The following is a 25,435-nucleotide window of genomic DNA, read 5'->3' on the forward strand; positions in this document are numbered from 1 at the left end:
ATAGAGTGAAATAAGTTGCGCTTTTCCAGTGAAATTAATACCTGTACCCCCTCAGTGAACTTGGTTAATATCTCATAGGAAGTGTGAGTTTGGTAAAGAGAAGGTGAGCTGCCAAAAACAGTTTCTGTTATTTCAGTTTCCTTACCTTGGCCGCCTACATTTATGTCACACCTGAACAAACCCAACTCCACAGGTCAGCCTTCTCCAACCGAGAGGGCTAACTTCCTTCCATTACTTCCCACCTCTATTTTGCCTGTCACTGTGGTTACCAGAAAGGTTACCACAGTGACAGAGAAAGGTTACTGTGTGTTTGTGCATGACAGCGGGTGTTTGGAAGCTTAGCAGTGTACAGCAGGACCTTCATGATTCAAGAAATTAGTTATATACAGCAGTTAACCTTAACTGTTCGGCCAGTGAAGTTCTTGTAGGTCAAAAGGTCAAGACAGGAAATGAACGTGAACATGAGGAAATTGGCAGCATTAACCTGTAATATTTTGTTTTACAAATTAGAGAGGTATTATTCTGAAACAGCTCTAACAAATTAGTAGTAGATGTGCTAGAAGATACATACATAATTGAAGACCAGCAATTGTAGTGTTCCAAAAGGTGGAAATACATCATCCAAACATCAGCTCCTATAATTAGTATTTTGCAGCGTTTAATTGTCGACAATGATAAAAAAAAATCTAAATTCTTGCGAATAGCGCTAACAGATAATCACCATGACTGAATGAAGCATGCAGAAATCTGTTGTAAGCCAGTCCACTTAAGCATAATGTATATATCTCATTAGCAGCTTACATTAATAGTGCTTTCTTTTCTGAACAGACCTTGGTGAACGCTGGCTTTGCATGTTTTTCTGCAACAGCTCAAAGACTGAATATTTTAAGATCTGACCTCTTTTCGTCATGTTTGCACACAAAGAATCATCTGATGAAATCTACCTAGGTTGTGAGTATGATCATGTTACATGCAAACATGGGTTTTAGTAAGCTTTAAATGTGCAAGCTAAAAGAATTTAAGCTGTCAGACCAAATTTCCTGTTTCATTTTGTTAAATAATTGCAGTGTTCGCAGATACCTCATACATAAATAATACATTTTCTTGCACCACCACAAAGAATAAACTAAACCCAGTTCAGCATGTTTGCATGATATTAGCAAGACTCTGTAATTTCCTTTATTACTAGACATTAGAGTAGAGGAAAGCTTCCATCAGTGATCTTGTACATGCTGACTTCAAATATATTTGGTAAGGGGTTTTTTTTGTTGCTCAGGCTTCTGAGCTATGAATAGACTGTCATGACAACCAATTACCCATTACAAAAGCAGCAAGGCTAAGTAAGGCAATTAAGTGGTGAAAAAAAATTGTTTGTTGCATGTGTTTCTGCTTGCAAAAGTGTCTGAAGGCAGCAAAATACTCTTGTGTGGAGTTTTACAGAGGAAAGAAAATCGAAATATTTTCTTATGCAATACTTTTTTGTAAAAATTGTACTTTCACAGTAACAATCCCACAACAATATTGTTTTATTAAACAACAGGAAACATTAATGTAATTATACAGTAATATTTTACAGGGAATGTGATTTGTTATGCAGAAGAAGAAGTAGTATGCTGTTAATAGTGATTGTTAACTAAACATTAATGGAAAACCTAAAATGATTAAAATAAACGAATGCTCTAATGAACTGAATTTAACAGCAATAAACAGATATACAGTGAGGCATATGTCATTCTTTCAAGCTAAAAGCTGTGCTATCAGTTCAGAGTAAATATATAGAGTTGGACTTTTAATAGCAGCTCTCATTTCCAGCGCTGAATCTTGATGTGTCATTGTGTCTGCATGCTGCATTAGGCTGTGGTTCATCTATTAGGCTTCATCCTGTTTCTTTCAAGTTCCATATCTCAGTGTTACAGCCACCCAGAGGTTGTTGCCACAGAATGACATGACTGACAGAGATTACAAAAAAATAGCTGTAATATAACTTTGCATAATGGGGAAACGGTTATGCACTGCTCCATTTCACGATGTCAAATCATACCAAGCAGTGATGGTGGTGGTGCGGGGGGGGGGGGGGGGGGGGGGGGGCATACATTTGTGGTGTTATGTGAGGGGTTATCTACGTCACCACATGACACCTGAAAGGTTCTTGGTATTAAGTGACAAGCAAATGTCAGGATACACTGTGTCAGAGGCAAATTTCGTTCTGCTTTATATAAACCACCTGCCTTTAAGCCTTTACAGGTAGGCAGGCTGTCCTAGAGAGCCTGCAGGCAGTTTATAGACAAACCAGGTTTGTTAAGCTTAATGGTCCTTGTATTGATTTGCTGGGCTATCCTCACAAATTGCAGGGGTGGAATGAACAATGAGATTCTCATTGAGGATCTCTAAATGCATTTCTCTTTGTAGTTTTATTGACCCTCCTGGAGCAGCAAGTGCAGTGTTTATTTACACACTTTGCTCACAGCCTGTTTTTAGAATGACATGATGGATATGTGAAGAAGGTGTTCAAGGAAGCAATACACATCATCCACAGTCGACTGGCTACAAACAGCTTTTGATAATAAAAAGAATATTAAGTGGCTATGGTTATTTAAGTTGGGAAGTGAAAGTGTGAAAATACCATTCGAATGAATTACCTTTACCCGATTAAATAAATTAGTCTAGACTGAATAAATTAATCAGCCCAGAGGAGGATGATAATTAGCTGCCTTGACTTCAGAGCCAGTACACAGAATGGCAGCCTTATCGGTTAGCTCCTGGAAACTCAGTGGAGTTACTGGACTACAAAGGAGTCTGTGGCCATTGCTAATCCCAGGCTGGATCAAACAATGCAGCTTCTCACAATTGTGCTAAGAGTCTGCCAAAAGGTGTCAAACCCCATGTTTCCATGAGCGTGGCTATAGCTAACGTGTACTCTGTTTACACATAAAGCACATAATCGTAATGAGCCTTTGCAGCTTGGCGACGTGGAAAAAAAAATTGTATTCACATGCACAATGCTCAGCAACACATTTTTTTTTCCACACATAAACTTTGCCCTCAGTACCTAATGCGTAAAAGGGATGTTGCCTGCAAGTTTACAGGCAGATTCCTGGAAATGTTTACTCTTACACCCTTTTGTGTTATTAAAGAATAATTTCAAGATTTTGAGAACTGGTAAAAAGCTAAAGCACATGATTAGCCTTTAATTGCTTGTGGTTGTAGCTATGTTTACTCTGTGCCCTGTGTGGACTATGAAAAATATCCACATTGTTTGCTTTCTTAATGGACTATGCTCTTTGGCTGTGCGTGTAGGACAGTACTGGAAAGGGGCTTGGAAACCTCTGAGATACCATTACCATTAGCCCTAATGTCCTTTTAAAATGGAAAGAGCATCAGAGCCCACACACAGAGACTGCTGTGTATGTTGTTTGAGTGATACAAACTCTTTGTCATGATATCCTGCCAAGGTCACCAGGCCTGTCCCCTTCCTGTAGTCACAGACACATTAGAAATTAGCCACTGAGGCAACTGGCATACTGCAGGAGCTGATTAGGAAATGTTGAGCATTTTACATTCATTTCCAATATTTGCTGGGTTTGTTTAGCTATTTTTAGCTTCATTCAGGTATATTATAGTGTCCGTAACCGAAGGTTGACCTCTCTTGGTATTTTTACCACTTTCTAGAGACTCATTGTTTTTTGGAGACATATGTATACTCAGGGAATGAGTGTTTTTGGTGGTTCAAAGGTCAAAGTGTTTCTGCAGGCTTTTTAAAAAGGCATGCAATGTCACTGTCAATTACCACAGCTCGACTAAAGCTAATAATTGCTGACACCTTCAGTTGGAGGTGGCTGATTTCTGTGATGACTTAATGAGCGCATGAAAGGAAATGGGAAAGTTGGCAGTGCTATGAGTAGGTGAGGACTAGGTCCAGCTCAGAAGGCTTGATTAGTAAAAATTAACTTTGAGGTAATATTTTCCACAGTGTTCAATCAAAATCATCAGCAGCAAATGGTGTTTGAATCTGGCATGTTGGGGGCACGCAGCATGATACACTACTAATGGCAATTAAACTGCTGTAGTCATAACATCAACATAATTTCTGAATGCATGCTGAGCATGAATGCTTGTCACAGTGATGAGAATGACTTATCCTCAAACTTACTGTAAACTATAAAGCACCCACTGGTATCATTTAGCTGATTGCTGTTGTGCTTTTGACAAATCATCTCATTATGTGTCACTGAACAGTTTCTCGCAAATGAGACTGGCATGAAATACAATGCCAGCAATGTAGTATACTTTTCTACCTAAAACTGCTGATCTGACATTACTGCAGTGGCAACAGCCAAAATGACTGCAGTTTAAAGGCATCACTTTGTTTTCAAATAGCAGCAAAGCAGGGAACCAGACCTTTGGAGGGAGTGTGTGAGCAGACAGGAAAATTATTGCTTGAATCAAATTCAGATATCCCAGTAACAAATGTGTCACAGTAGTTTAAGAAGAAGAAGAAAATCAATCCAAATGATTGATGTAATGTGGACACAACTTGGTAATTTAAAGTAAGAAAACACTGTTGTCTTAATATTTTCAGGCAAATTGTAAAAGATGCCATTTCCTTCAGAGTAAAAGTGAGTTTGCTAATTAATCAAATCAGATTTAATGTTTTTTTTCAGCCCTCAGCCCTCTCTCCAAGTGATTCATCCCTAACGCTAATTTGCATGTCCTTTATTCCCTCCTAGGTGGCGCCTTCATTAGGAAGCACACCTCAAAATAAGTAATACACAGAGGGAAATAATTATTGTGATTATGCATAATCTTTGCTCGCACAGTTGTTTTTCTTTTCCAATTAAACTAAATTTATATTCAGAACACACTCTGAATATCATAGCAGGTGGCTGCTCTTGCCTCACCTTCACTGGTGTTTGTGAAGAAAGCTGCGTGAGAACCGCATTGCTACAGGCTACAATGGTGTATTGTTTTTGCCAGTTTCTGAGAAAGCAATACATCTTTGATAATATAGGGCATTTTCCCCCTTTTGATACTAAGCCTTTGTACAAGCCCAGTGAGTTCATGTTATTTCTGGGTTTACAGAAAAGTCTGGCTAAAGAGAAGAAATTATAGAGGCAAGGTATGTCGTATGACTAACACAGATAAACAGACAATGGCACAGCCACTAAAAAAATATAATAATGGGGATAAATCAGATTAAATTAATGAATGTAACTTAAGGGCAATCAATTACTATTATATTTACACACTCGTAATCATAGTCAGAGTTAAGCCAGAGTTTTAGCTTTATGGTATGCTTGTTAATGGACTGTTAATTATAATGCATTGTATCTTGAGACGGCACTTTTTTGATTGGATAATAAATTTACCTATAGTGAAAAACACAAAGAGTGCTCAGATGTCAGGCATGGATTTAGATTCAATCTACAATGATGCTAGAGACCAAAACCAAATTGTGTGATGTTTAATAAAGCATCAGTCATTTCAAGTAAAGACATTCAGCTCAAATGTATGCTTATAAATGACTTGCAATACATTCAAAATAATTTGCTTTGTACATTTGTACATTATTTATAACAATAATAACCTCCAACTTTGTTTTTGTAAGTTTGTCACAAAAGAGAGTGAAGAGGAACACAATACAACACAGTCAGCACAGCACTGCTCCTTTACTGAGAAGAGGATGCTACAGCAGGTAGCTGTGATTTGGCTGATCTGCTACACCCGGGGGATTTGTGTCTCCAAGTCATATAACAATGTAGATTTTTTTTTTTTGTGTGTGTGTGTACGGAATATGATCAGCTGGCCTGTTCTGCTATTTATTCACTGCTCTTTGTGGATTTAACCAACGCAATTCAACAAGATCTAAGCAGATGTTATGCAAGCTGTACTGACACTGTGAATATAAAGCTTGTATAAAAGGTAGAAGTCAGTGAGTGAATTTATTCTGCGTCATCTTAAATAAAAAATAATGTCTGCTGCCTTTGATGTAACCTAGTAACAATACCCGAGGTGTAACCAGTCCAAAGTTCATCACTGTAAAGGCTATATTAAACTGCTTGATATGTTTGTGCAATCTTTGAATTGCTTCAGTAATTACTTGAGTTAGTTTTACAAGATGTTTCACAAAAACCAAAACATAATGTAGAGATTCAATATCTGATTTTAAAACTCTAAAATTATTTAGCACATCACATGTAAGATTTACATTTTCAGACTATTAAATTCCATGTGCTGAATAGTCATTACTGACTGTTAAGCAACTTTGCATCTGCACCATGAACACATTACAGAAATGAGAAGAAAAATCTGTGCGATGAGACTATAAGCAGTCTGTGGGACGTCATTATTTTGTTATTAGTGAACTAGTATCTCTCTGCTGTCACTGGAAGCGATGACAGGCTGTAGCTCAGGAAAAATGAACTCATTCACTAGTAATATGCAGTAACCTGCCTATGAGATTTAATTACTCATTAACCAAAAGTGCCCTAATCATTCTGTTTAGCCCCTGATCTTAGGGCACTTTGCTACTAGCAGCCTGTCACAAAAACGCACAAGGTGTTCCATTAATTTAGTTGAAACCATGAAAAATGCTAATGATAACATAGTTTGACAGGCATAAAATAAATGTTGTGCACCAAGAAGGTGACTTCCAAAGAGCTATTAGCGAAAAACTTGGCATATTTCAGCATGGTCTGCAGAGTCTTGTTAAAACATCCAAGAAAACTGGACAAGTGGAGCGCAAAAGTAAAAGTGGCAGGCTTAGAAATCTATCTACAACAGATGAACAGTATCTAAAAGCTATGTCCTAAAGAAATATGAAAAAGTATCCAGCAAAGACTTGACACAGAACACGAGACATGACAACAGGTCTTAAAGCGTGATGAATCCAGATTTAACATTTTTGGGGTGAAATTGTCATTAATATGTACAACAGTGAATGTATCTCAGCTGTACCTCAGTGAAACATGGTGGAATCTCTGTCATGGTTTGGGGCTACATTTCAGCCATTTTATTGTTGGAGATTTTTTTAATCACTCAGATTTTGATTCACCATTCAACAACATATAAAAGTGTTGTGCTCTAAAAGTAGTTATAAAACTTACATTTTCTGAATCGTTGGGAAAATCTCTAAATACTATTCTTATTTAATTGTGTTTTATTTTTGGACACATTTCTAGTTAATTTTTGTAGTTCACTAGCTCCAGGAGGTCAGAGTTCAGATGAGTGATGTCATCAGTAAGCGCAGAAAAAAAGGGAAAAAAAACAGTGTCTGAGACGTGAAAGCAATGTTTTGCTGATGATGTGCTATGCTGCCTGTAAACTCCAAACCTGAACTGAGGAGAATAAAGTTGCAAAAAGTTAGAATGGAGTCATGTCTCTCTGAGGGTGCAACAAAAGCTACCATCTAGTTGGCATTTTTCAGCATGGTAATGATCCTAAATACACTCCTGATGCAGCAAAAGAGTGCCTGGACAGACAAAACACACAATAGCCTCCCCAAAGCTATTACGACTTAAAGAAATAATAAGAAAGCTTAAACGTGGTCATACCAAATATTGACTTTCAAGTTCATTAAACTTTACAAACTCTGTTTTTGCCGTATACACTGTATTTCCATGTATATTTAACGTTTGTAAAGGAATAGTTGAAAGTTCTCCTTTTCCCTGTATTCCTGGTATTTAATTGACTACATTTTCAGGAGATACTTGGAAAAATTGTGCACTAAGTGTAATGGGGAGAATAAAAAACAGACTTATTCTTTTCATCTGCTTGAGAAATAAATCGATTTGCTCGCAAAATCACAATCGGCAGCTGGCCAATACATCAATCGAAAAAGTGCCGATATTTTAGCAGTGGAAAACATGTGCACAACATAGTATATTTTCAATACAACCAAAACGGATATAGTGAGTTTTTACTCCAGTCAGTTTACATCATATTGCTGCATATTAAACACAAGTAGAATGTGGCTCACCTACACTTATATTGATAGATGTATTACAGTATTTCATGGTTTATATTATTAGCTCAAGGCTAAACAGAAGCACAGGCAGGAATATCAATAGCACTATATTAGCTAGCGCCCCACAGAGAGAAAAATCAAAACATCACAGCAGTGTAGCTTTGGACTTTTCATATGAAAGCTGTGGGCTGTGGTAACTTGAATTACCTGTTTCCCCAAGGATAGAACGGGCTTTCCTGAGACTCCCTCAGACCTACTGAGGGGATGTAAACAGCACTTACAATGAAACATGACAAGTTCAGTAACTTTGATGTGGGGGAGGAAATGTTAAATGATACAGTGTTTTGCAGGAAGAATAGAGAGAGTGATGACTTCAGTTTAATCTTCCTCGGTGCTGAGCTGAGTGGTCCATGACAAATCAGGCTGGTGTTTGCACCTGAGCTGGCCATGTGCTGTCTGCCTCATAGCACATTAAGACTAACATATAATCCCTCTTCTTGCAGCTCCCTGTTAACCTCTTCTCCAGCTGCTCCGATGGAATATAATAGATCTGGTCAATACAGTTTTACATCCTTGTATTCATGTCTCGAGTCTGTAAAATGAACTATTCTCAATTTTTAGAGCAATGAGATCTGCCAAAAATCCCATTTTACATATGTCAACTTATGCATCATTTAAATTTGGTTTGCACGATGCCTGAACCGCAGTCAAAGCCAAACTGAATGATCTAAAGGAAGAGACAGTAAAGTAATGATCACTTGCAACCTCCGTGAAATCATGAAAGACCAGTGTTGTCTGAATTTTGATGTCTGCCTACTCAGGTCTACCCATAAAGGCCGTCATCTTATGTCACAGGGGCAGATTGACATGCAGTAGCTGCTTATATCTTAAGTAGAGTGGAACAGAGAAACATACAGAAGGAGACAGAAGAGAAAGCGAACAAAACCATCAAATATGAGGCTGCTGAAACTATCTGCAATCATTGTGAGTATAGCAACCATAACCCACAACACGCTCAGAGACATCCCATCCCACAACACTAGCCAGCACTGCCGAAGCTTTAGAGGATTGCCTCTGAAATGACAGCTTAACTACTGAGGGAGATAAGACAAGCTTCTGTCATTTCTATCATTGCCTCGCTCTCCATGTGGCTCCTAACATATGTGGCACTAACAAAGAGAACTGCAATATATTAATGTTTTGCTTTGCAGGTTTCCCAAAAAAAAATAGACACACTTGCTCTCTCACTGAATGTTTAATTTCTAGAGTGTGGGCTCAACATTTAAATAAGTCACAGGGAATGCATTTTCTCTATAGTCTTAAAATATTTATGATTTCTGCGCACAAAATATATTAAGAAACTGGAATCAGATGTAAATGTCTTGGTTGTTTCAGTGTTTATTTGATTTTATCTTTGGAAACACAATATAAAGTTCAGCGTGAAATATCAATAGTGTTTTTTTTTCTTGTCTGGTTGAAAGGTTGGTAAAGGCTGCAGAGGCTTTGTTGTGGTTTAGCAATCAGTGGGTTTCATTGTGTGTGAGTGCCCGTGTGTGTGTATGTGTGTGTTTGATTATCTGCCGTTTATCACCTTGTAGCTGTCAGTCTAATCTCTCTACCTCTTGCCCAAACTCTGACAGGCACCCTGCTTTCTCTACAGCCTTGGGCAAATATGAAAAATTAAAGAGCCATGATTCTCAGCACCTCCTCCAACACTACTGCAGATACACATCAATGCCTTTTAACAACTCCATTTATGTAATGCCATCTCTGCAAAGCCAGTTTTTTAATAGATGGTTGTCCAGTTGTAAATTAAATTCCACTGTAACTTATCCTGTATCCAAAGGTTGCCAGAGGTTGAGCTCTATAATTAACTTATGACAGTACATGCTTGTGGAAACAAAACTTTCCAGTGCTGAACATCAGCAATATTTCAACTTTAAAATGCTATTGTTATAATATGTTTCATAGAACAACCACTGCAGTGAGATGTGGAGAATTGGATCAATTAAAATTGAATGGATAACAAATTTCTACTTCATGAGTTAACAAGCAAACTTGAGTTAAGAGGATGCCTTCCTTAATATGAGCTAAAACATGTTTCTTCAAATGATTCATTAATTTATTTCACATTTTCTCAGGATTTCATGCACTTACTCGAAACCTCTAAAAATCTGACTTTATTCATCCACCCACAAGCTACAAACAGATCTCTTATATACACACTGTTATAAAACTCAAGGGAAATTCAAAAGAATCATTTGGGAGATGCAGAGCTGCACAGCAAGCAGTTCCAGCAATCTCAGATAAAGAGCATGATGTAAATGCATTGTATTTATGTATTATTATAAAAGTATCCTTATATATATTATTAATTTTAACATTAAATTAAAATTAAAACCCTCATTTATTGTGTAACTTTATATTGATTGTGAGAGGTGAGCAGTTTGTACTACTTGCATTTCAAAGAATTTTTTTTCTTTCTGTAATAACTGCAGATAGAGGTGTAATGTCAGCATCACTTCAGACAGTGAGAAGATTTTCAACATCCTGCTGATGTCCACGTCTCTCACAAAACTGTTACTGAGCTGCCAAAAACAATCAAGGTTGCTCTTTAAAAGCAGAAGATGCTACAGCACGTCAGGCACATAGGGAGGCAGGTGGGCCAGGATACAGTCCATGTGAGTCAGCAGTCAAAACATACATGTGGATCACTCATGTGGCCCCAGCAGGGAAGAAATTTTTACTGATGCTGAAGAGAAGGGCTTGCCCAAGCTAAATAAATAATCACTGGGCTACAGAATAGCAGGAGTGTGGGAGGATGTCCGCATGGTGCATGGAAACAGTGATTAGTAAAGCAGATCCACTTATAGAAAATCCACCTTCATTATTTTCTAGACATCTAACTGATCCCCGTGCTATCATTCTCCCTCGTCACGCCTTTCAGATTAATTTAATGTGGACATTATACCAGACAGTATGCCATTATATAAGTACATTAGTATATTTCAAACAAGTACATACAGAGTTAACAGAGAGGAACATTTTAAATACAAAATGAGGTTTTGCATATTTTGTATGGCTGTTCTAATTATGTTCCACAAATATTTGATTTAATGATGCTGCCTCTTGACATTTACTGACATTTGGTGGGGGAGGAAATGATTTGCACAAGAGTATTTTTGTAATTATGATATTTTGCTTATTACTGGACACTGAGGAATGCAAAAATGGTACCGCTCTCAATCCGTTGCTCATGTTCAAAAATGCATGAAAAGTTGCATTAAAGGAAAATTTGCTGAATTTGAAACTGGCTCATGAATGAAGGGGGCTCTGGGGGCATTTTTATTCAGCAATTGCAATGAGTGCTTCTCACTATTGAGTCCTTGTGGCTGAACTGAAAAGACTATAGCATTAACAACAGATAACTGCGCAGCAATAAGCACTCATGATGCTCTTTGGTGAATGTTGTCTGTGTAAAGGAAATTAGTAGCATCACAGCAAGCAACCATTTCCCCATCTTGCTGTACTTTCTCATTCATGCAGACCACCCTCATATCACCTCCCAGCAGCCCTGTATGCCCACCTTCTAGTTTACAGCAGCAAGAAAGCAGGAGGACAGGGAGTCCTTTAATGAGCTACCTTTGTACCAGCACTCCTTTCGCTGCTACATGCTGCTCACCTCCAAATGACCAATTATAGTCCAGTGGGACTATGCTTTCATTCCACTCCACAGAAACGGTCAGGTTGATCATTGCACATATATAGGGTAAAACAAGAGAACTTCAGCCTTAGAAATATATTGAAGAATCATGTCATAAAAATCTTTCTGTAGGACTTCTATAGAAAGCTGTATTTAAAGGTCGCTATATGTCACATGAGTTTTCAGCGGTTCCCCCCCCCCCCCCCCCAGTTGGATGGCCAGCCCCAGACAGCCTACCCATCAATAGAATTTCCATCAACTCTGAGGACGATAGGAGGAATTCTCCAAGGTGCTGAAAAGTGCCCTCGAGCGCATCCGGGGGAGGAAACGACGGGACACACCCGCCGAGGCCATTGGTACAACGTCACGCGCAGAAACTACCCGAGCTAGGAAGGTAGATGAATAACAGATGAGAGGAGGAAGAGATGGAGGAGGAGAGCTAGAAAGCTGAGGATGCAGGTTTGGTCCACAACCGCCCCAACTCGAAGCACACGGTAAGAGCGGGTACACCTCGGTGAAATCCAACTTCCAGTGCCACCATCAGCTGACGACGAGGAGATGCGTTCGCAAAAGCGTTGATTCGACACCTTTACATCCCGCTGTTCTTCCTCCTGTTCCTCCTCTTCGCTTCTCTGACGTGGAGCATCCCATACACTGATTTTACTCTGACGGGCAAGCAGACAAGGCATACTGACACAAGCCAGACACGATGCTTGGATCGCCCCGATATGGGACAGCCTTGGGATTTACAGTGCTGCTGAACGCGCTGCTGCTTGCGACGCAGGCTGCAGAAGGAGTCTTAACGGACCATTTTCTGGTTCAGTTGCATGAGGACGCACAGGATGAAGCGCACCAAGTTGCAACACAACATGGGTTCCAGAGTGCCCGAAAGGTAGGGATGCTCTGATTAAAAAAGCATCACGCAATCCTGGCAGCAACTGTTTTTCTTTTTCTTTTCTTTCTTTCTTAAGTAAACCGACCAATTGATAAACGAATAAATATTATTAAATGAAAATGTCAGCGCGAAATATTTCTGGTTGTTTAGTAACGTTTGTGGTCATTCTCGCTCTTTTAAAACAATCAGACATATTGCACGTAGTGAAACTATCCAGTAGAGGAGACATTGAGAAGCTTCTTCTGGTTTTCTTCTGGTTTGACTTCACTGCACTTTTTCTTGACTTGATGACGTCATTCTCACTGAACCGCAGGCCTTGTTTATTAGGTTTGCCACCGGCCCGTGGGCTAAATTCTATTTCAAAAACGCATCAAATTTCAGTGTCCTGCAAAAGGAAGATGCACCTGGAGCCATCTGTGAAAGATGCTGTCGAAGAAGAGACAAAACATTTCATGAACAAAACATCACACGAAGTTCTGGTTTGATATAATCCTCACAGTTTTGGACACCCCCTCCCCTTTTTTTAATGCTTCACATCAAAAAACAGCAAATTTACTTGGATACCTTGTTGGATGCCCTCTTTGTCAGAGACTGACATAGAAAAACACATTTTCCAATAAAATATAAAACACCTCTTTATTTTTTGTCTTTTGCAGAGCACATAGTGTATTCACATTCATGGCCCTCCTTTGTCTCACCTGAGACAAATCAGATAGCTCGACAAATTTCGGATGCCTTTCAACATGTCAGAAGACTTAACAAGGCGTTTATGGCAGACTGATAGAAATAATTCCCCAGCAGTGTGTGTTCCTTGTCACATGTCAAAATAAATGTGTGGGTGAAATTGGCTGGAGCCTTAGTCAGTGAGGCGTAGCAGTGAACGGAGGGGTGTCTGCACAGCTCTGAATGAGGATGTGTGTTTTTTCTCCTCTCACCTCCACAGTAATAATAATAATAAAGAAAAGTGTTTGATTTGTATCTCATCATCATAATCTGATAACATCCTTGTGGTAGTTGTGCAGCATTGCTATTTCTGCTATGGCTTGCTCGCTTTCTTGTAGGCAATAGATCATCCCCTCCGTCTACTGCCTCCCAGGTTATGTAATCTGCAGCTATATTTGTCTTAATGGGATATGCGCCATTAAACAATGTCTGTGTTGTTTGAATTCTCTTCTTTTGTAGCTTAATTAACTAGACTGGGATACAGACAGGGGACACACATACAAATGTAAGCCTAAAGAGTGGCAAAAGAAAGACAGCAAAACAGATCTGTGATCAGCCAATGTAAAGCAATGATAATGATACTGCTACTGCTACTACTCTTAATCATCGCCACCATAATAATAACACATATTGTAATACTATGAGAACATTTCAATCTGACAAAAATGTTCAAATAAAAGAGCATTGGCAGATAAGGAGAATCTTTTGAGAAGTGTTACATTTTCACATTAGATCTGACAGCCGCATCTGAAACCATTTATTTTGAGGATTGACCTGTGCCCTGACTGTTACTAAAGCATAAGGGGGTCTTTAATCTGTGCACAGTGCTGGAGGGAACGCTCTGGATGATGCATCTCATTTCCCTCCCCATGTGACTTATTATGGTTGATCCCAATGCTGTTCTCCAGGCTTAACCGTCTGTGAAAGCCAGGGAGTCAGTGCCCTTGTTTCCATCTGGAAGATAACCTGCTATCCTCTTTCCTTTATGAACTATTGTATTTTGATTTGTCATTCACACTTTATGATTGCTGCCTCAACCCTCCCATCTGTATTTCTGCCCCTGATCCATTTCCCTGTCTTGTACTTCTTTTCTTTTCTTTCCAGCTTCCCTTCGGAGAAGGGCTCTTTCACCTCTACCCTCAGGATACTTCGAAGAGGCGGAGCAAACGCAGTGCCCGTAGGAGACAGCAGCTCCAAAAAGACAAAAGGGTAAGAATGCATATGACAATGAAACAATATACTGTGTATACATGTGTCTTTTTTCTATATGTAAAAAGTCCTGAATAAGAGATTTAACTTAAGCAGTGCTTGTTACAAAAAAGCAAGGTGCAGGTTCCAAGAAACATTCTAAATAAAGACAATACATAGATATAAACTCTCACAAGGACGGGATTTCACAAACCACTTGGCAAACAGCAGGCTAAAGAAATTCTAAGAAATGAAATAAACTACTACACAATCACCCTCATTTCATCAAACTGAAACTTCCAATGAGCTACTGAAGCAAAATCCTTTGGCTCCACATCTAGTTTAGTGCTTTATTGTGTATATAGTCATAGCAGTTTTACCACCAGTTCTCAATGAGAAATTGCAGTCCTTACGCAACTACAGGGTAATTATGCAGTAACACTATGATAAGCTGTGGCTCAGCCTAAGATTAACTGGTCGTCGTCCTGACTTTTTTTCTGTTTATTTTTCAGAAAAACAAAAAAAAATAAAACTTGTTTTCCCCATCAGAGCCAAATAGAATGCAAGCAATTCCAAACCCAGCACTAAATAACATGCTAAAACGTAATACACTTGTTTTTGGACGTTATTTTAGATTTTATTTTTCATAATGTTGCAGTGAATCTAATTCCTTGTTTTATTTCATTTTTGTATTTTATGATTAGCATTTTCCTCAGAAACATTTTGATTGCACACAATAATAAACAGGGCCATTTCTTGGATTAGTCGGCGCTTCAGTGGTTCTGCATTTGCAGTAGTAAAAACTGAGCTAAATTAATGAGAAAAAGTGGCTTTTTTTTTCTTCTGACATCTGCTTTTCTAATGAAAATATACTTTCTTACAAAGTCTGGTGATGTTTATGTTGCACTTGGTTAAGTATGTAATCATTAATTTGGGATCTTAAATGTTTGGATTGGGTAATAAGTCGTGCAATGATCGATTTCCACATACAGTTTGTTACCTCTTGACAAACAATAGCTGTAAGTAAACATTATTCTCATTTTCAAGTAATCTTCTTATTGTTTGGGTTAATATTTAATAAGTCTACCCATTTACCACAATTTTTCTGCTCATAAGGCCTTACACACGTAAAGCAATGCCTTTTTTGGGGATTGCTTTGTAGCTAATGGCCTATGACAACCTCAAAGTAGAGATTAGTTTTGACCTGACTCGCCCACTTTGGGTTGCCAGTGGTTATTTCCCCTGTCACTGCTACAAGTCGCCCACTTCCACTGATGTTTTAATCTCAATTAACTGCTACTTGTCCTGTAAGACAAAGTCTCACAATAATATTTATTTTTTGTCTGACCAACTGTCCAATACCCCAAAATATAATCAGTTTACAGTAATGAAGAAAAGTATCAACTCTTACATTTATGGCAGTAAATATTTGCCCTTTTTGCTTGAAAGATAATTCAATCAATTATGAAGCAAGTGTAAATTATGGTAATCTCATGACAGTCATGACACTGGACTCAGTCACAAATTGTTTCAGCTGTTTTTTCTTATATAAAAACCACGTATGCGCCGCATCTTGAAGCTCAGTACTGTTGTGTGCTGAGCTGTGTGTGTTCAGCTCTGTCCACTGTTGGATGCAGTGAAAGTGGAGGTCCTGCTGCAGACAATCAACTAACCTCTCTAATTGCGTTTGTGAGAGGTGCTAATGAAAATAAATGCGAGCCACTCTGACGAGCTAATTCTGCAAATGGAAGTGAGACAGCACGAACATGGGCAGGTCTACATTCCAGGTTTTAATCAGCTGCTTGACATGCTCACGTGTGACACCAAGGCTTTTGCTTTCTTTGGATTTCCAGAACCTATGAGGTCAACAAGTCTGATTTTATATTCTGTGTTTATAATTTTGACGTATCTTTCTGTCATTTCCCAACCTACAGCAATATCTCTCAGCTCTGTGAACATAAAAGAAAGATCTAATTGGTGGAAATTGTATTCCACAGCCCTAAATAAAGAAGCATTGTATTTAGTAGATATTATATTCTGTTAAACCTCTTTTTACCTGTAACTGAGTCATTAAACACTCATTTAACATGCAGTCTAATTGAGTAGCAGTATTGATGGAACTGGGTGGTGTCCCAAGAACCCTGTTATTCCTCAGATTCTATTAGTGGAGCGTGTTGACCCACTTCCGACCCAAATAATCTACTTGTATCTCTCCTTTGCATTTCTCTCGGTGCATACCTGTCTATACTTCCCTGCTTTTTCCCAGTTTATCCACTGATCCGTCCATCCATAATTCCTGAAATACACTTTTTTTAATGAGACATAGATAATATAATATAGCCTTTTAATAGAGATTAAAAGGCTATATTAAAAAGTGGGAATGGAACAAAGGTGGAATGTAGAACATTAAAAAAAATGTTGTGAGTGAGCAGCATCCCCTGACCCCGAAAGATGCACGCATGGAAAAGCCAGGAGGGAAATGAGGGCAGTGAGAAAGGAGACAGCCAGCACTGCTCTTTGATTTGGAGTGAACTGAAGCATTGTGAGCAGGCAGTGGCAAAGGCGGAGAGTGATGGCAGTGCATGGGCACTGTTTGATGTTGTGAGTGGGCAGTATGACATGCTGTCTCAAGGGAAATACCAACTCTCCTGCCAAGTAAAGGAATAAACTGCTGATGGATGGAAAGAAGACGAGGAAATGCCAGGATAATATAGAAATTGCCGCTAGCCGCTCTGAATATGAATGCAATTTTGTGAAAACAAAAGTAATATAAGGCTAAAACAGCGATCTTACTTTAAGCAAGAGATCTTACTTTACAGAGTTAGTTTCTGTTTAGCTGATTTGTGTGCTTATTTACAGTTTCTTTGCCTCATGATTGTGTAGGGTATACCATAACAGGAGAGCCAGCTGAATAGGCTTTGGCCATTTTAGAAGGACACATTTAAGTGCTGCTCCGCTCTCTTATCTTTGCGGGTAAACACGCCAGACAATGCCTGTTTCTTTGTGACACACTAGAGGGAATTTGTGAAGGGTAAACATAAGAGGAACATTTAGCTGGAGACCTCTTTTGAAAATGAAGCTTTGAAATTGTGAAAAACACATTTAGTTTCTCACGTACAACCGCACAGAGAAATAGAGAGAATCAGAAACTGACCCAAAACCTTCAAATGAAATCATTGTCCATATGACCTTCAAGACAAGCAGAGTGTTGGCAATAAATTTCAAATTGAGAGCTTCTCTTCAGGCTTGGTTTAGCCAGTGCCAGACTCTAAAAGATTAAGTGGCTTGTTGTTCCTTTGCCTCTACTTCACATATTCAGCTTTTCCAAATGACTGAATATGGGTACAGTATTTTAGAGGGAGAGAGAGAGAGAGAAAAGTTAAACTGTCACAGGAGATGGGGTGCAGTTCCCAATTAGAATGACTAAATTGATAGGTTATTATTACTCCTGTCCTCAGTTGCTGACAGAGATGATGGCAGCGGAATAATGGGAGTGTTTTCTTAGCTCTATGATTTGAAGTGTGAGCAGAAATTAAATACAACATCGCTATCAAAGACAACCAGTCATTTTCATGCCAACCACCAGCTAATCAAGCAACTACATTTCATCCCAATCATTTATTTGTTCTGTCCTATGTTATCTTTCTGAGCTCGATAATGGTTATTGTGGCAGCATTCAGTAAGCATTTGTAATCCAAATCAGAGCTGTTCATCTGCTGAGATTTCTTTGATGATTCAGAGAAACACAAGCGTGTTTGCGAGTGTAATTGCTGTGGCTTTTGAGCATACTGACAAGGTGAGTTTGGGAGCCCCCGGCTCCAGCTGCAGCCACTCTTATTAGGAGAAAAAAAATAGCCTCTTTCATTTAGGTGATGTTCTGCCTTCACGGTACAGTAGAGCACAGCTGGGTTTTGTGATTTCCTGTGCACAGAGCAATCCCAGGCAACATCTCAAGCGTCATATCAAGCAGAATCTTATTGCTTCTGTGCTCCAGCATAAACACACCTGGGTTTCATTTGGCTCTTTGTATGATTCTTTTCAAAATGTGCGTGAGATCATTGTTGATTTTAAACTGACATTGACCTGACTTTTTTTTCTTTTTTCCCTTTCCCCCGCAGGTGAAGAATGTCATGGAACAGGAGGGATTCAGTCGTCAGAAGCGAGGCTACAGAAATATCAACGATATTGAAGTTAACATGAGTGACCCTCTATTCACCAAGCAGTGGTATCTGGTGAGTAATAAGCCAGCTAGCTGTCTGCGTGAAGCCTGACCTTTAGCACCAGCCCACATTTTTTCCACCTTAATTACTCAGAGACCGACCATATTCCCTACCGCCTTCTGTATGAACATTGTTATTCTTTGTTAAATTAGCCTGGCAAATATCATGCCATCTCATCTCTGCATTCATGTTGCCTAGTTTCCCCTCGTTTACATTAACCGGTGAGCATGAATTTGATGCTGTAACAAGCTCGCTTTCATTCATCTGGCATGTCAGATGAATCTGCTGACATTTACTTCCCCTTCCTTTCAAAATCACCCTCAAGCAGTCCTTATCCATAACATCCTGCACATACACACATTCTGCATGTTGACTAATTTCCTAATGGTGGCTCACCTGGGTGCCATGAGTCATGGACGTTCTCCATATTGTCTGAGTGATTAGATAAACACAGGCCAGGCAGACGGGACCCCTGGGCTGGATCTTAATGTGGCTGAAGCTTGGCAACTGGGCTACACAGGCAAAGGAGTTACCATCGCAATCATGGATGACGGTGAGTATAAAATCCTTAATTTATAACCAGGAGCACTGTCTGAAAGCACTTAATCACACCTCCAAATATCCATCGAGCCGATTTATTTGTATATGTTGAACTTAATAAAGAATGTATCTTGGTTCTGATTAATTTGTCTCCCTGTTTGAGGGGACTCACAGCATGAAATCAGGATTTACTGACCAGGTTTTCAAACAGCCGCATGTCATTGTGCAATAAAAAAAACCAGAAACCTCTTTCTCCTTTAGTATGCATGCTGTTTTTTTTTATACACACAAAGAAGCATTTAATCATTTTTGTATATATTGAATATTACCATTACAACTGTTGAATCCAAGCTGACAGGCTCAATTTTCTAGTTTAAAGTCCAAAGATACAACTGCATTTGATTTCATTATATTTGAGACGCTGGGCCCTGTGATTGTGGAATATTAATTTTAGAGATTGTTAACATGTAATTTTTTTCTTTTCCCAGTTCGTTAATCATCTAAATTGAATTGCGCAATTTGAGTCATTTGCAAATTTGTGAAAAGTTGTGTCAGAATAATATCATTCATCATTATCCTCATTATCAAGCATTCAGAATATAATAAAGCAAAAAGGAAACCATGATATAAAAATGGCAAGATATTTTGCTATCATCTGTGATGCATGCTATATGACTCAATATTAATTAAAAAAAGTCCCATTTCAGGTATTGACTATCTACATCCAGACCTGGCATCAAATTATGTGAGTACATACATTTTCTTTTAATGTCATACTTTCCTTCATTTGCGTAAAGTGCTGTTAATAAACAAAGCAGGAGTTTAGGTCGAGGATTTCATGGGCTTCGTGTGGTTTGTCATTGCCAGTGACAGGTGCTTTCCAAGTTGCCTTCATGGCTGCTGAGTCTCCTTGTGTTCCCGGAGGACGCAGAGGCAGGCAGACGGCCAGCCAAGCTGTTTAATGTTAATGCACACTGCACTGTAGCAGGCACAATGGCAGGCCGATCTGTCACAAGCAGAGATAATGCCAGGGTAGTTGGTGCTGCATAATGTGATGCTCTATCTCCAGAATACTGATAAAACCTTAAAGGACAAGAGGGATTGCTAAATGGAACACGGCCTTGAAGGTTCAGTCTGATTACACTATAACTTGTGCAGTTTCATCAGTGTGTCTGCATTGTGGTGTCTTCTTCAATCTAGGGATGAACAAATGCAAACCTTCTAAAGAAACTCTAATGCTTTGTTGAGTTCAAAATCCTCCTACTTGAAAACTGATGTTTATGGTATTTTAGGCTTTTATCTAAAAATGCCAAGAGTTTTGGCTCTTTTTTCAGCTGTTTGCTTATGTTTTGTTTCCAGGAGATTATCCTGATGCAAAGGGCTTTCTGTTTGTACTTGTCTGCTGTAGCTATTGCTCATTAAATGTGGCTTGTTTTTTCCCCCTGTCATGCATGTATCCATTTTTGCCTGCCTTTGCATGTCTTGCCTGTGAACAGAGATGAGCTGTGGCCCAAAAATAACACAGCCTCAGCTGTGTTGATGCGGGAGCATCCTCCGCTGGATTGATGGATCATGCTGTGCATAGATCCAAAGTGTGTGTCTGTGTGCGTGGCACTGTGTATGTAATCCTGTGGTGCTATTGTTGTTGTGCTTTTTTATAGACCTAGACATACCTAGAAAACCCCCCCGAAACAAAACAAAGAAAACATTAAAAACCATTTTGAGTTGATCTCGAGTCGTTACTTTGAATTGATTATGTGGTAGAGCTGCTTTGAGGAGACAAATGTCAGCTCTTGCAAGGGTTTTAGGCTGCTTGTTTTTCAAGATCATAATGCTACAGTTTACGAGATACATTTTGATATGACAAATAAAAAGCGAGGCTGTGTTTTATTTGCAAGGGCAAGAGTAATAGTGCTTCACAAGATTCACAAAAACACACATCTCACAATTCAAGTCTTTCACTATATTCTAACAAGTTCTATATATTGTTTTTACTACCATCAAAAAAATTAAAGAACTGAATATAAAATAATAGTAGTAAAAATCACAGGCAAAATAACAGACATTGAATCTGATTTAATTCCTACAGATGAGAATGGAGTTGATCTTTCTTTGTATCTCAGCACGCAGACAATCTGCATGGGCCTTGTAGTTATAGTAAAATGTTGAAAACAGGACCCAATGGTGTTGGTGACCCTTGCAAGCCTGGAATGAAAAGTTCATTTTATTTCGCTTTTTTTAATTTCTAAATAACAATGACATAATTGCCTGAATAAACTGACTGTGTGATTTGAGCTTGATTGCCTAAAATACCAACTCTCACCCCTTACAAATGAAACAAAATGGTTTGGTCCACCCCATACCAGGACTGCCCTTTGCAGCACTGATAATATTTTATTTATTCTACCTTGGGGACCGTGAGCCACTGTATCCACACAGAAAAGAAAGCAAGAAGAGGGAGAGAAAGCAAACAAAAGGACATCGCCTGTTAACAAAGGTTAGCATAGCTCACGTAGAAGGTTAAGTATTGTTCAGTTATCAGCAGTTGTTAAAAACAGTGAATTATAGTCGAAATTAACCAGCACAACAGCCAGAAAGAGTGAAGTAGTAACAGGTCCCTCTCCAAAAGGATGCACAAGATGTGACAAAAGGTGAAGTCCCATAGCTGCAATGAAGAGCTGTTTCAGCTGAAAGCTTAGCACTAAGCTTTACTGTATGTTGGACCAGCTGTTCTGAGCTGCCAGGTATTTTGAGGAAGCCTTTGTATTCCAGGCTGATGAAACAGTATGCTAAAATACCACAGTGACACTTCACTATATTTAGCATGGTTCTAATGAAACAGCATGAGGCAGCAGATAACTGAAACAATTTTTCAAAAGTGGATACATACATGAGAGTTTTTTCGCTTCTTCCTCTGCAGCCATTAGTTTGAAAAGTCCCATGAGCCGGGTGAAATTTAGGAATGTTGCAGTTGGGCAGTCATTCCCTTCCTAGGAAACAACTGCTTCACTACAAAGATTCAACCACTGGATAAATTTCAGCATTTAACTTTTGATTTATCTGCATTCTACCATAGGAAAACCAAGTTAATTCAAACATGGCCCATTTATCCCCCTGAAGTTCAGTGAAATTCGTGTATTTAATGCATGAAGACTTCTTTACCCATGGCTCAGCTCTTCTATGTCTTGTCATCAATTTATTATTGTTATTATCATTGTTATTAACAGGGTAACACTAACACTGATAGACAGATAACTACATCACACCAGCAGCCACTTTAGAACCACCAGTTAACCTGGTAAGCCCGTCTTTGGACAGACTCAAACACAGAACCTTCTTACTGTGAGGTGACCGGTAGCTCTGTGCTGATACACTGATATAACTAATCTAACTACATTACGTATAGTATTTAATGCTGTCAGTTAGTGTTCTCTTTGTTCTATCCTCTCCTGGTGTATATAATGCCCTTCTACTCTCACGTAACACTCAAATCCTTTTTTACACTGCAAACTGGATCCACAGACACAATTTCAACACTCACAGACACGTGAGCCCACATGGATGTCTCAGGAGATATGTGGGGTTCAAAGGTCTAAATAACTAATGACTCTGACTTCTAAATTCAACTTCTATATTGTTGAATGTCTGTGGTTGTAAAAGCATTTTAGAATCTTTTAGATTCTTTATACTGAAAATGACAATCATCTTGGTTTTCAAATGACTAATGAGCTTTCTCAAGAAAGTAATCATAAGAGTATAAATACTGATTTTGGCACTTGTATCCGCCTGTAAATGATTTCTCTATAACGTTAAGTAATCGGCTGCACTGCGTGTTGAATGAGTGGCGTGCCATGAAACAACCAAGGCATTTTGAAGAAGCCAGTGTGTTTCAGGCTGATGAGATGGCATTTTAAAATACCACAGTGATGCCGCTTGTTAATTTAGTTAATTTAGTTTGTAACGCATGGATGCGTTTCTTTAGCTTTTGCTACTTCAAATCAAACGGCACACAAACACTCTTGTGCGTACACTCTTGCAAATGTTTTCATGTATCGCTAAATTATCAGATATGCAAAGATATGCCATGTATGAGATCTCTAACTTTTGTGTTTGATAACATTTAAGGATAATTTAATTATTTACAATTATTATGGTGTTTCTAGGGGTGTGACCTTAGCACCAAAAAGGTTGAAATCTGCATAAGACTGTAAACAGATTAAGACACTAATAGTATTTTGAGACATAAGGGTTGAAATGTGAGCGGATTTCAAACTGTGCTGATTCATGGACATATTCTAGATTTTTATTAAATGAAAATGTAATTACTGGCTGATTTCAGTGACCACTACAGATTGCTGTGTATGGTTGTCAGAGCAATTTTCTTTCTTTTTTTTTTAGTCAAAAGTTGCATGAGCGATATGGCACAAGAAAGAGACTGCTTATTTATAGGGGCCATAGTTCTGAGACAAGTGCATGCAACTTGATCAATGGTGTTATTTGTTATTCGCTTTAGAGGATATAACATTTGTCTTTTCTCTTTTAAATTGAACTTTGTGAAAGGTTGTAATATTGAGTTTTAGGTCCTTTCTGAGGAATGTCATGTTGTTTTCTGTAATGGAGAGATGTCTTCACAAAGACTTTTTAAAAGATTTTAAAGGGAATTATGTGGCCTAAGATTATGTCCACTAAAACTGAGAATAGGCAGTGTAAACTCCCTGAAATTGGTTGGGACCTTGTACTATAGTTAAAGTGTTTTGCCAAGGGCTTCCAAGAAATCGTGCATTAACTTTCCTACATTATAAATTTGCTTATCAGCACTAGTGGCCTGTTGAAATCTGTCCTGATAACATGATAAATGGTTCTGGGAGAGATACATAAGAAAGTTTTGTCTGAGTTTCCCCCTTCATCACCAACATACCTCAGGAAATAAAACAAATTTTAACTACTTAGAGCAATTTCTCAGGGGTCCCACTAATATGTCGTATTACACTGACTTGGTCCAGTCATTCCCATGTTGGGCCGGACAAAACAACATGATTTGTAAAATAAGGAGAGGGTTAGATTAACATCTTTAAGCTCTTCTTAAATGTTTTCAGTATTTTCAGTACTTTTACCACTTCAGGTTAAAAAGTTAAAAGTAGTGTTTAAATAAAGCCATAGTAAAATTTAAAGGTGAAATATCTCTTTGACAGGATATCTTAAAAAGGCTTAGTGTAAATGTGGCAAGAGCCCTGTCCGGATACATCTTCTCCTTTTGGCCCGATAAGCCAAAAAGCTGACAGAAATATGGAGTAAACGAAGTTGTACAGTTGTACAGTTGCACAACCTTACTTTGCAGCTGTCAACTGAGTGAATGAGCTGTTAACTCGTGTGATCTAATTCTTACTATAGCTGACTCTAGAAAAAAAAAATACTTGCCTCACTACCACATGAGCATGGATGGATGACAAGTTTGCTTCATTGTTCACTTAAGTACCATAAGCTCATGTGACAGTGAACAGCTAGTGGTTGCTGGGGAAAGCTGACGAGGCTGAGGCTCGGCAGAATCCATTATTCCGACTGTTGCTGTGCACAGGACAGCAGAGAAAGCGTAGAGCCTGATTGATAGCAGAAGAAGAGCTTGAGAAGCACAGAAAGTCATTCATCGACAGGCTTGGTGTCATTTATTACTAGGGCTCAGGACTTTTCACTTCATTTAATAAAAGACAACAAGGACACACTTCTGCGTCTGACGTGGACTCAAAATCTATTAGGGAACGGCATGTTCTAGTTTCAAATGTTTCTGCTCTGAGTATTAACATTTAAAGACAAAACTTTAGATTTCTAACTTTGCTTTTGTTGAGCCATATGTTATATGTAATTTTTGTGTGGCATCATACCTACTTAGAGCACGAAAAGAGGAAACCAAATGTCACAAATACTTTAGGTAACTTTCACCTTTCTGTTTATTACCCCGTCTCTTTAAACAATTACATAGTTATGAAGTGATCTCCATCACGTAACCCTAGTGGCTCTAAGTATTTGTACTGTCCTCTAGTTGTCTGCTCCACATTGTGATAATTACAGTGTTTCTCCATTGGGTCACTAAGCTATTGTCGTTTTTCTTCTTCCATTGTTGCTGACTGAGTCATCTCCTCCAAATGCCAGCCTACACAGCTCACAATCTGCAGCATGGAAACAGCCTCCAAGAATGATCTGATGTA

At 38.7% G+C, this 25,435-nt stretch overlaps 1 protein-coding gene across 1 annotated transcript in view; it reads left to right on the forward strand.

Moving 5' to 3' along the window:
* The first annotated feature begins 12,071 nt into the window (after nucleotides 1–12,071).
* The window catches only part of pcsk2 (proprotein convertase subtilisin/kexin type 2), a 29,182-nt gene continuing 15,818 nt past the window's right edge, over nucleotides 12,072–25,435 (forward strand). Inside the window, exons 1-5 of the mRNA XM_026189893.2 lie at nucleotides 12,072–12,558; nucleotides 14,389–14,493; nucleotides 18,591–18,704; nucleotides 19,137–19,245; nucleotides 19,940–19,977. Of these exons, the coding sequence (XP_026045678.1) occupies nucleotides 12,376–12,558; nucleotides 14,389–14,493; nucleotides 18,591–18,704; nucleotides 19,137–19,245; nucleotides 19,940–19,977 (549 nt within the window). The 5' untranslated portion in view covers nucleotides 12,072–12,375. The remainder of the gene's footprint in view (nucleotides 12,559–14,388; nucleotides 14,494–18,590; nucleotides 18,705–19,136; nucleotides 19,246–19,939; nucleotides 19,978–25,435) is intronic.

Source organism: Astatotilapia calliptera, chromosome 13 (genome assembly GCF_964374335.1).
Source record: "Astatotilapia calliptera chromosome 13, fAstCal68.1, whole genome shotgun sequence".
NCBI lineage: Eukaryota > Metazoa > Chordata > Actinopteri > Cichliformes > Cichlidae > Astatotilapia > Astatotilapia calliptera.